This window comes from Rhincodon typus, chromosome 24 (genome assembly GCF_021869965.1).
Source record: "Rhincodon typus isolate 14 chromosome 24, sRhiTyp1.1, whole genome shotgun sequence".
Lineage (NCBI taxonomy): Eukaryota > Metazoa > Chordata > Chondrichthyes > Orectolobiformes > Rhincodontidae > Rhincodon > Rhincodon typus.
Genome location: NC_063355.1, coordinates 14,216,485 through 14,229,610, shown reverse-complemented (window position 1 = coordinate 14,229,610; position 13,126 = coordinate 14,216,485). Strand labels below are relative to the sequence as shown.

Below are 13,126 nucleotides of genomic sequence, written 5' to 3'. Positions count from 1 at the left end.
AATGATTTTGAAAGATATAAAACTACAGAGGTAAACTAGATTGATACAAATTATCGAAGACAATGGGCAATGTGGGAGAGGAGAGGAGTGGGAGGATAAACTGTATAGCAAATTATTTAATACATTGATGTGAGATTTGTGAAGCTCTTGATGTGCCTTGAAAATACATAGAATGTTGTCATTCATATGAGTTTGTACTGAAAATCCTTATTTTAAATTAATGTTATTTTGTAGTTTCAGAAAAGCTCATGTGATCCTTTATATTATCTGTAATTTATTCTCTGTTGATTCTAAAAGACTATCAATACAGTTTATTTCTTCAAAAGATGACATGGAATATTCCTTTAGGTTCATTAATTGTGTGAACAGATGTTGGAACCTTGATTTACTTTTCTATATCCCAATGCCTTATTTGTAGGAGCAAAGAACAACATTACAGTAGGAGTGACCACATGCAGCTCTACAGCAGATTTAGCCTTTCTGTGACATGCTTTTATTTCAGGAAAAGTTTTAGGGGAATGAACTTGGATAGGAAAATTGCAATAAATGCTTAAACATCAAAATGGGTAGAAAAAAGATACAAGGTTAAAGATTTGACTGCACAAATTTGGGCATGGGGATTGCAACTTGAGCTTTAAGACTGAACAGCACCAAATTTTGGGTTATATTCAACATTTTAATGGCAATCAAAGTGTTTTAATCATTGTTACTTCTCTTCACAATAGTAACATCTTTCCCAGTGAAACTGTAAATCTGGCAATTGGCGTCCACTTTCAAAGTAATGTTAGACCTTTTGTATTTTTTATGTCAATTTAAAGAAACAACTATGTTGTAAGTGCCAAGAATTTGACTTGAGACCCTTTTTATGTGAATTCTGTTGTTTTCACTTTCCACTAAGTTGTTTCAGTGGCAAAACCATTAGTAGGGTGGAGTTAACTGTAAAGGATCCTATACAATTTCTGGGACGCAAGCAAATACTTCATTTATAGATATTTATCTCTCTCGAGATAACCATTTTAGTTTTGTAGAAATATAATTGGGAATGACAAATGTTGTTGTTGAAGTTATTTTAATAATGTATTTCCTGAGGAGTTTCTGAAAAATAAATGTTATGAGCAAAAACATTCTTATTTTATTACAGCAAGAACAGTTACTCATTGGCTTCCGCAACTAATATTGTAGAGTGCTTCTTTAAATGAACAAAAAGGGGCTTTATGAAGGCTGGAAGAACTCAAATGTGATCACAGGTTAATTATGTTGGATGAAAAGGTGAGCACCTGAAGATTCAGTAAAGTCAACTAGAAGATTAACCCCTGAGAAACGCTTGAATCATGGAGGAGAATGAGTTCCATGTCCAGCAGTTGCAACCAAACATCATATCTGTTCGACTATATAAGCGCAAGGTGGGTGGTCTGGGATTCTTAGTGAAGCAACGGGTGTGTAATCCCCCTGTGATCATCTCTGACATTATCCGTGGTGGGACAGCAGAGGAGAGTGGCTTGGTGCAGGTTGGCGATATCATTGTTGCTGCTAATGGCAAGCCTCTGGTTGATGTAACTTATGAATACGCTCTGGAGATGCTGAAGAACATACCTCCAGAGACTTTTGTTGTGTTGATTTTGAGAGGTCCAGAAGGGTTCTCCACCCACCTGGAGACCACCTTCACTGGTGATGGGACACCAAAAACAGTGCGTGTTACCAAGCCTTTAGTTCCTGTCTCTAAAACGAGTGATTCTCCCATTCAAGGCACCCAAGGCAAAGACAACCTCAAAACTGAAGATAAAATGCTGAGGAACATCTGTAATCCAGCATTAGAGACGTGGGACAGTGAGATATCACAGGAGTCCAATCCTGTAATTCAGGTCAAGGGAATGATGTCCTTAATTAATGAAAACTCTTTAGAGGGATCAGATGCCTGTTTTACTGACACAGACAACTCGATGAATGATGGAACAACTGATAATGATGAACTTCTTAAGGAAATTGAACCTGTATTAAATCTATTGAAGAACAATAGAAAATCAGTGAAGTGTGATGCGGAAGTCCAAGTGGACAGGTAGGCAAGCCTTACAACTTGATCCAATTATTTTCTCATATTTTTTGTTTATTCTGTGAATGGGCAGAGATTGTAGAAAGAGATTTTCCATATATTAATGGAGGGGGAAGGGAAAATCTATGATGGTTGCACCATCCTTTTAAAACAAAACATATTAATGATATTCCTACAATTAGTGAAACTGAAGGAAATTTCTCTATGTCAATCACAACAAGTTCACTAAAAATAGCCTACAGAACATAGGAATTGGAGAAGGCATTTCAGCACCTCAATGAAACAATAAAACCTCAATTGTTCAATGCAATCAATGTTAATCCGTATTCTAACCAAATTCACCTAGTTTAATCACTTGGCTACAAAATAAGTGTCAATCTCAGATTTGAAATTATAAATTGAGGTACCATTTATTACTTTTTGTGAAAGAGAGTTCCTCCATGTTTTCTGTGAAGAAGTGTTCCTTAACTTCTTTCCTAAAAGATCTGGCCCCGATTTTAACTTTCACGTGGAAGTTGCAGAGGAAGTGGCTGTAATCTTCAAATCTTCCTTACATGCATAAATGATGCCTAGAGGATAAGGAAAATTGCAAACCATACACCTTTGTTCAAAAAATGAAATTGGATAATAACCTGTACATAAATGTTTGCAGGGCTACAGGGCATGGGCAAGGGGAGTGGTACTTATGAAACTGATATTGCTGACTGTTGACCTGAACACAATAATTCATTGGCTTCCCTCCATGCTGTCATCATTCTATCATTCTGCAATTTCATGACACCATGTCTTAGACTCCTTCACTGGGGGAAAAAGTTACTCTCTGACCAATGAATTATTTTCAAAATCTGCTAAACTGTAATTCATTCCCTAACTTTCTATACTGCAGGGAATAAAGGTCTAATTTATCTCTCCTTGAAATCTCACTCTCGGCACCTTGGTAACATTATAATGTATCTGAACTGCCTGCCTGCCTCTAAAGACAATATTCCCTCTTTAAGGCATATTGCCTAGAACTTACTCCACACGTGACCTAACAAAGATTATGTACAGCTGTAAAAAAACCTGCACCCCATTATATTCAAGCCCTCTAAGTACAAAGCTAACATTTCAGAGTCTTTTTGAGTATTTTTTCACCTGACTACTACATTTTGTTCTGTGCAGATAAACACACAAGTCTCTTTGAATATCTACTGTCACAAGCATTTTGTCACTTTAAAAAAGTGCTGACTATGACACCAACCACTGTGTCATCATCAGACATGAGTGTGTGGCTCTTCATTGAGCTACGTACGCCATTAATAAATAAAATGAATAGTTAGGTATTCAGCATAGTTTCTTGTGAGATCCCACTTATAATGTACTTTCAATAAAGTGCAAACCCAGGATCCCTACTTTATAGTCTGTCTTCTTCTATCTAACCAGCCATGTAAGCAGGTCCTCCAATTCCATAAACTTTAATTTTAGTGAATGGTCTCTCATGTGGAATAGATCCAGAAAAAAAGCACCGTGCTATTTTAGAACTTAATGTGTTTGTCTCAAATTCCTTTCTCACTGTGTTAACAGAGGTGTTACACAATTCTATCAAAATAGAGGGTGGAAGAATATCTTTTCCACTATTATGTTTTGCAGAGTAGCAAGCTCAAAATAGTTTCTGAGCTGTTTTTAAAGACTAGGAAAGACAGTAATTAACTGAAAAACATCTTCTCAGTGCTTCATACACAGAAGAAAATTATGGTACCTTTTGATACATGATATGAAGTGTTCTAACTGGTAATAGAAAGTGAGTTAGCAAAAATATAGATAAGGTATATTGTAGGACAACCTTTTGCTTCATTGCTGAATTGACGTATATTAATTATTTCAGAGAGGGAGCGCTATTAAGAAGCACATGACTGAATCTTGGAACATTAAAAAACTTAACAAACTATTTGTATGTTTTTAATTGTACTGTACAGGAATGTGTGCCTTTTTTTTAGCAAATAGTTAGCTTAGACATGTTGATGTAGTATCTTATTTAATTGCTTTCAAATGCAATTTAGCACATTGTCCAAATTTTTCCAAGGTCTGGTGCTTAAACAATAGAATCTTTGATTAAAAACTGAAAGAACTGCGGGTGCTGTAAATCAGGAACAAAAACAGAAGCTGCTGGAAAAGCTCAGCAGGTCTGACAGCATCTGTGAAGGAAAAATCAGTGTTAATGTTTCATGTCCGGTGACCCTTCCTCAGAATCTTTAATTTATTGAAACAGACTGTCAGCTTTTCACCTGTGCAAATTTTTTTTTTGTAAAATGGACTGATATTAGAAAGCTTATATCTGCATGCATTTCTTATAGTGCCATCTGACTTTCCATTACAATAGTTTGGTCAAATTTTTGCGTCAACGATACCCTTCATGCTGAAAATGAATATGTAAACTTACTTGTCATTTACACAATCTGGCCTTCAGTTTAAACAATCTGACCAATGAATCATAGAATCCCTGCAGTGTGGAAGCAGGCCATTCAGCCCATCAAGTCTACACCAAGCCTTCACAAAGCATCCCAGCCAGACCAAATCCCCTCCCCAACCCACTCTATCCCTGTAACCCCACATTTTATATGACTAATCCGCTTACCTGCACATCCCTGGACACTATAGGCAACTTAGCATGGCCAATCCGCCCAACCTGTACGTCTTTGGACTGTGAGAGGAAACCGGAGCAAATCCATACAAATGGGGGAGAATGTGCAAACTCCACACAGGCAGTGACCTGAGGGTGGAAAAGGATTCTAATAAATCTCTCAAAATGTTTTTGAAACTTATCAAAGATCAATTCTATCTTTTCTTCAATACTTTGAATACTTAACATCTAAATTAAGGGTTAAAAAAATCAGAAGTCCTGTGCTTCACAATAATGTGATTATATCCATCTTGAATTGTTGACATTGTTTGTGTCTTTGAATACTGATCTTAAAGGATTTACTTGAACACCTCAGAATCTCTCAAAAGTTAGCAATAAGACTGTTTATGGCCACAGCTGTAACATAGTTAGTTGAATTCTGACTATATCTGAACATGTGCAATGTCCTTAACTTTCTAGAACCCATCAGTAATGTTCAATCTATTATAATGCTAAATATTTTTCTATTATGTTCCATAATGTCTCTGCCAACAAACCTGAAGACAAAGTAAAAAGGTTCAGGTTTAAATCAGGCAAGCTGTTATTGTGTGGATGTTTCTATGAGAGACAAGACATTCAAACTTTCTGAGTGCATACATGTAGTCTTTGTTTCGTGGTTTAGAAACTTTAGAAAGTAAAAGACAGATAAAGACTGAAATTATAAATAAAAGACCAATTCAAGGAGATACATGATTTTGAATTATAAACCTTTGTTTGTGGGTGTCTGGAATATGGCATTTAAATTCAGTGTTCAAATTTAGGCTGCCATAGTTGCTCATTACTTCACTTAGAGTTCTAAGGCAGCCTGATTGAGAAAGGAAATGTGGGTAATGGAAAACAGTGGGCAGTTTATCAATGTGAGGTCACCTCAGGGTGTGCAGTGGAGATGAAGGAAGTTATTCACATTGCTAGAGCTGAATATTTAAGAAAGGAAGCAAATCCTATTGTTGAGACCCCAAGTGGGAACCAAACCCACTCCCACAGATAGTAGAACCATGATGCTGGACTTTGTCAGTAGTGGCCAATTAATAAAGTTGCTGGGACTGTCATCCATTTACAGAACATGTCCCACTCACTTAGAGCTGCAAACATTACCACAGGGTAAGTCATCATGAGGAACCTGGTGCCAGGCAGACATTCCCTGGAGATTTAGGATGTGGTGTTGAGTGCAGAGATGTTGGCTTCTATCTGAGGCCCCATGATAGAGCGCCCTCCCCCCTCTCCTGGGAGGTTGCTAGCGTTTATCCAGTAAGTACATCACACATTGGCAACCTTTACCAATGCTGGAAAAGTGCTGTGAAGGAGGTGGACATAAATTGGGCAAATAATTGGCTACCCTTTTGACCGTCGCACCTTATTGATGGTCACTCGCCTTCTGTCAACCTCCTCCTGATTTTGGCAACCTTTTGAGTTGCTAGCCATACCTAAAGGGTTCAGAACGTTCAGCCTCCCAACAAAGAAATGAACCCATTGATGACTTTGGATGTTTGAATATTGCTGTATTGTCAGCAACATTACAGTGGGGAATGATATTCAATGTCTTACTGGACAATTTTAAGGCATTCGTAACAATCTACTATAGATAAGAGCTGCATGAAGAACTCTCCTTCTCAATCCTTCTCCTCACCTGAGGCATGTGACCCTCAGGTTAAGCCACCACCAGTTATCTCTGTCTAATGATCTATGGTCTGGTAGGACTATGGCAACTTAATTTTTACTTTTCCTATGGATAACTATGTAGTACCCCCAAACAGCTAACCAATTACAAATTTCAACTAAAGACAGCAATGTATTTGAAAATTCTAATCATTTTTTAGAAAACTGGGGTTTTTGTAGTATGCTCAGCATTTATCCTTATAATGAATTGCAGAATTACTTAAGACATAATAAGTCTGGTAGATTTGTCATAGAAATTCTGACACAGATATAGTATACCTTTCATAGATGCGTCATTTAATTCTGTTATAATTGAGAATTTTTAAAAAAGTTTAATCATTGTTCTATCCTGAATTAGGTGATTGAAGCCAGTACTTAAATTTGGAAAAAGGGGGGAAAAAATTCCAAGGCCTCAACACCATATATTGTGTCATTTTTCCTGCTAGAAAGCGCAGCCATTAGATGTTTTAAAATGAGTACAAAAGCTTACTGATATTTACTGTTGGGCTCATAGGTACTGATTAGCCAATTGAGTGAGATACTGGGAGAAAAGTTTGCATCTGTCAGACAGTGTTATGGCATAAGCCACAGTGTCAAGGCATGAGTATGAAATATTGATAGGAGATTTTAAAATTTGATGACATCCATACCATGAATCTCTGAACTCAAAGGGAAAGGGGGAAGGTTTTTTGACAAGGAGAGTCAGAAAAGGCACGGATTACCTTGTTGAACTTGGACTAAAATGTTGAATAATAATTCACATACATGCCATACCGTGATTGGGTAAGATACAGTTTGTTACTTATATTTCCTCATATTTTGAGGAGGCTTTATTCTCAAAATGGAAAATCAGTATACTAGCACAATTATTTCCATTTTGTGTTAGCAGTTTTTTCCCATCTCCTGCAAGTTTTCATTCTTGCTGAGGTACAGTGCTACATGATTAATTGTACCTCCCTTCTCTTCTTCCAAATGATTACAAGCTGAGAGTGTTTTGTACAGGCAGATTGTTTAACTGTAGAAGCATCATAGCCAAGGACTGACCTTGGAAGTGTCCATGCACATTTTCCAGCAAGAGTTATTAGTTGTGTTTTTGGGAACCTTGGCTAGTTTTCTCCTTCGTCATCTAGACATCAGTTGTTATTTCCCAATGAGGTGAGATAAGTTGGCTCAGAAAAGATTGTAATTCAATTCTGGTTCATAAAACTCAGTCAGTGAAACTTTAACCAATTTAGCTGTTATAGAAACTTCAAGTGGCTGTTCTAAAGAGTTCAGTGACGAAGACCTGAGAAGAGATTGTTAGCCCATATCATTGATTGCAGATGATTAAGTGGAAATGAAAATGATATGACAGAATGATATTAGCTGCATTATACAATTACAATTGCATTGTCATATTGCCTTTTATGGAGAACACAGGAAAATACTCAAGAGATGAGAAGTGAGGAGCTTAAAATATTGTAAAGTTGTGTTCGCTGAAACAATTATTGAATCTCAGGAGTCTATGATTGCATCATCCTGTTGGATAATGTCTATATTTTAGTGTTACAGATACCATTCCATGTCTAAAATACTTCTGGTGTGGACGGCACCATGCTCCATTTTGGAGTAGAATATTAATATGAGCAGTGGAATTGGGCAGTGAATCTTTTTTATTCTAACTGTGCCGTTTTTGGGCTCAGTGCTATTCCCTCCTTTTACCTTGGAAAGGACTCCAACAGTGCTATTTCAAGGAACATGAAACACTGACAGCTTAGCTAGTTGTTGATTAATTTCAACTAACCTTTGCTGTCTGAGTAGAAGCTTGTGGAGGATTGTACTGCTGCTTAAAGTTGGTCACATCTTCAGTGAGTTGTTGGAGGATTTTTTCCTGACTTCCATTGTTCCACATAGCTGCTTGCTCCCAGTTATGAATGCTCCACTTCTATGATCCTTGCCCTGCAACATGATAGGAAAATGAGCAAGAGGAGACTCAAAGGAGCACAAGAGGTGTAAAACAAAGAGGGTCTTAGCACAAGGCTGCATTCCACTAGGGACAGGGAGCAATTCTCTTTTCTCAACCCCAGCGAGGAACAGCATTACAGCATCTTTGTTTCACTACAATAAAGTGCTCACTGAAAATCATTCTACAGTATTCTGCAGCATTCTTTAGGGTTTGACAGATTTCACATGCATTATTTTTTGTGCGTATATTAGGCAGAATTTTACAGAGCTCTGAGCAACGTGGGCTATGCTGAGATTTGTCGCAGAACGGGACAAGACGTCCAGCAACGCCCATCTCAACATTGGGAGCATCTTGCTCCACCTTTTATGCTTTTGACCAGCAGCATGGGCAAATTTCTCGCGAGGCAGCAGCAAATTGCTGACTGAGGGGAATTATTGCTTGTTAAGTGCCTTGGTAATGACCCAGCTCATGTCATCACTATTCAGCTTCCTATCTTACTGAACATGGCAACAAGCAAGTTGTGGCACCTTGGATTCTAATAAATCTCTCAAAATGTTTTTGAAACTTACTTAAGATCAATTCTATCTTTTCTTCAATACTTTGAATACTTAACATCTAAATTAAGGTTGTTGAGAAAACTCGACATGAAGTCAGAGCAGTTACCTGACAGATTTAGCTCACAGCTTGATACAAGTGACTTCCATGTTGCACATTACCAAACAGAATCAAACGGCGCAACCCAAATGGCACCAGCTACATGCACTCCTTGTCCATGGACATTGGCATCTGAACTTGCAAACCCTTTACAATCACCATGGCACATCTCCAATATATTTAAAGGCCACATAGGAAGCACAGACTTGCAAGGCACACCGGCAACTATTATTGAGAGGCTGCATCAGGGACACTTCGCACATAAGGCTGAGTACCCAGCTCAGGGATTGGACCAGGCTGCATCCCAGTGCTGCTCGCTTGCTCTTTAGCACTCACACAGTTAGTGCCTATCAACAAGCTCACATCATCCATGCCTTGCCCTGCCAATTACTGAAGTCGCACGGCCAGGCAGCTTGCTGTACTGGTCAGCAGTCCTCCGTCAAGAAAGTGTGTGCATCTTGCTGTATGGCAATGTGCTACCTGAATCTCATACCTGCACCACGTGCTAGCAGTTTACACAGCAAACACACTGCACATGCAACAAGCAAGTGGCCATGTCTCAAATTCTCAGGGCAGTAGTCCTCACTAAAGTCTTTAAAGGCATCATCAGTCAACAGGTCCTGCACAGTAAGTCAGGGACAGCCTCCCATACCAGTGCAGGGGATTCAGCCATGGTCAGGTTCCTGGTCAGTGTGATCTTCGTGATGGGGGCCGAGATTCTGCAGTTCGAGGAGTGGGTCATGATCAGTCCTGTGGCTCCATCATGGCCAGCCCCACGCATAAGGGGAGGCATTGGCCTAGCGGTATTATCGCTGGATTGTTGATCCAGAGACCCAGATAATGTTCTGGGGCCTTGGTTCGAATCCCGCCACGGCAGATGTGGAATTTGAATTCAATAAAATATCCGGGATTAAGAATCTAATGACGACCGTGAATCCATTGTCGATTGTCGGGAAAAACCTATCTGGTTCACGAATGTTCTTTAGGGAAGGAAACTGCCATCCTTACGTGGTCTGGCCTACATGCGACTCCAGACCCCACAGCAATGTGGTTGACTCTGAACTGCCCTCTGGGCAATTAGGGATGGGTAATAAATGCTGCCTAGCCAGCGACGCCTTCATCCTGTTAATGAATAAAAAAAATAAGGTGTTTGGGGTGACGCACAGCCACCGATAAGAGGTCTGGGCACTTTTTGTCAGGAGCTGTTCAGTTAGGTAACTCAAAGGTTTGGGCCATTGTAGGTCCGAGATATCATTGCAAGTGTTAGTACTGATAACTCTGTGTCTGAGGTTCATTCTGATGTCACAGGTTTTAATCTGGTATCCTGAGTTACTTTAAAGAATCATAACATGTTACAGCACAGGAAGCTGTTTAGACCACCATGTCTGTGAACGCAGTTTGGGTGAACTGCCCAAACTAATCCCATACCCAGATCTTTACTCTCAGCCTTGCAATTTAGTTCTATTCAAGCACATGTCCAATTGCTTTTGCAAGTTTCTTTTCGAATCTGATTCCACATCTTAAAAATCCCCTGTGGTGAAACAAAGCATCCTTTTGCTTATTTGTCAATGATTTTAGATCTATGATGTCTGGTTACCAGCTCACTCACTGGAAGAAGCATTATTTTTCCATCTGCTCTAAGTGGAATTATCCCATCTTCTCCAGTCTCACATTGCATATCCCCGGTATCATCCTGACAAACCTTTTAATCCACTCCAAGGTCTTAATTTATTTAAATGTGCTGTCCATCATTGTATTTCAGCTGAAATCTACCCAGCACCTTGAAGTGTTACTCTGGATTGCCATTGTCTTAGCTATTTTTTTGTATGTTTTTATAAGAATTCACATCTATTATTTCCTTTCATTCTTTGTCACAGTTTTGCCTCCTACCTCAATTGATGCAACATCATTCCGATAGCCTTGTGGCTACCTATGGAAAGTACTTTATAATCTATGTCTGTCCTCAAGGAGGGGCTACAAATTAAGCAATATCTGATGGAATCTTGTAACCAGAAAGATCCAATACAAAAGTTGTCTTTGAAGTAAACATCCTGATTGTGTTTATGTGCTTTGCTGTATAGGAAGATGTTTCTTTTTAAACACCTGACTCAAAGTGTTATATTTTTTTTTTTCAGTTGGTTTCAAATATATTTCATCACATGTTCAATGACTGTTGCTTCAAATAGTAGAATCCTGATTCATTGAAAGATCTGTTTCAGAGATAGTAGCAACTGCAGATGCTGGAGAATCTGAGATGACAAGGTGTAGAGCTGGATGAACACAGCAGGCCAAGCAGCATCAGAGGAGCGGGAAACATCAGCCTTCCCACTCCTCTGACGCTGTGTTCATCCAGCTCCACACCTTGTTATCATTGAAAGATCTGTTTGCTGACACCAATACACTGATGATGATTGCCGACTGCGTGTGTGCACAATATTAAGCTGATACTTAAAACTTAAAATCTTCTTCTTTGTTTAATTGTTTAAGTCTGTGACCCAATATACTCTTTCATTAAAATTGTAGCATTAATCAGTTTTTGTAAATATTTGTTCCTACGTTAATACGAGACATCACTGCTAATATGCAAGTTCCTTGATACCAGGAAGCACAGCCTTTATTGAAGTGGTCTACTCGGCTTTGACCTCTGCACCAATGGTTTTAATGTAGACAGGACTGATAGTCAAAATATTATACAGCTGCATACACTACCTATTGTGTCATTTGATTTGTTACTGTCACGTTTTTATACTCCTTCATGAATCTTCAGTGGCACATTTATTCTAAAAGATTGAATATATAAACTTGCTCATCACTCCACACAAAATAACCACCAAATTTGAGAACTTCGTCAGTGGGTTTTGCCAAATTTCTCTAAAAGCTTTTTGAAATCGTCAAAAAATAACCCCAGCATTTTTCATTATTTGAAATAGCTAATGCCTACGATAAGGATTCAAAACTAAAATAATTAAAAACATATATTTCACAAAAATTGATCGCATTTATTTTGAATTGTGGAAATGTCTTTTGTGCCTTTTGATTGTTCTGTTAAAGATTTTGCTTGAACACCTCAGCATCTCTCAAAAGTCGGAGCCTAGGCTTAATATTTATTGCTGAACTGATTGGATTCTGACTATAACTTCTGAACATGAGCAGTACACCTAATTTCCCCCAGAATATTTCAATACTGTTCAAACCACTAAAATGGAAAGTATTTTTCTCTTGAGTTTTTTTGCGGTTTCTTGAAAAATAAACTTGAAGACAAATTTAAAAGGTTTGTTTTTAAAATCAGTAAAACTGTTCTGTGTGAATGTGTATACAAAAGAAAAACATGAGAATATTCTGAGTACACATTTCTTGTAGTCTTTGTTTTGGATGTTTCAACGAGGTTAGAAAGTAAAAGAGTGAGGGAGAAACATTGGAGTTATAAATTAAAGACCAATGCATACTTCAGTTTGAAGCAATAGATGTTTGTGCATCATAAACCTTAATTTACATTCTTGAATCTTGTACAATCAGTGCACAGGCAACGTTTCCCAAGTTATTACAAATGGGATACCACGAATCATCAAGCCGCTAGATGAAGAGGGATGAACTGGCTCAATGTCTTCATTCATCCATCCCTTTATTTAGTGAGAACAAGGTTAACTTTAAAAATATCCCTTTGCTGGTAGGAAAAATCTTTCTCCCCGGTGAAATGAACTTATGTTTTTAAAGGAGCCAATTTAACCAGTCTTTCTTCAGTTAATGAAAGAGTGAGTTTATTAGTTAGTAAGCATGAGAAGGATTAATATATACACACAAATTTGAAATAAGAAGTGAGTCCAAAACAAAAGGAAAGTTGGAAAAGAAAGAAGGATCAGTCTCTGGATTCTATGAAGAGTAACATGTTATACTGTTATGTTAGATCTTTATCATGTTTTCTTTTGACTGAGGATTTACTTGCTTTCTGGCTTCAAAAAGAAAGGAGTGAGAGACTTCCTTTCTCTTTGCCTGCAGAATAGAGATGACTAAGGGTTTCCTCAGCTGTGACCCTCACAGCACACACCTTTGCCCACAACACACACAGTCCAGGATTGAAACCAACTTTTAATACTTGCCCTTGAATACTCTTCAAAAGGAAAACACAAATATATCTCGCACCCGGTCTGCTCTTTGATCCCAT

At 38.2% G+C, this 13,126-nt stretch overlaps 1 protein-coding gene across 2 annotated transcripts in view; it reads left to right on the top strand.

Moving 5' to 3' along the window:
* The first annotated feature begins 1,331 nt into the window (after positions 1–1,331).
* Positions 1,332–13,126, top strand: part of nos1 (nitric oxide synthase 1 (neuronal)) — an 82,257-nt gene continuing 70,462 nt past the window's right edge. For both annotated transcript variants that reach the window (XM_048611614.1, XM_048611613.1), the window contains exon 1: positions 1,332–2,056. In XM_048611614.1, the coding sequence (XP_048467571.1) occupies positions 1,332–2,056 (725 nt within the window). The remainder of the gene's footprint in view (positions 2,057–13,126) is intronic.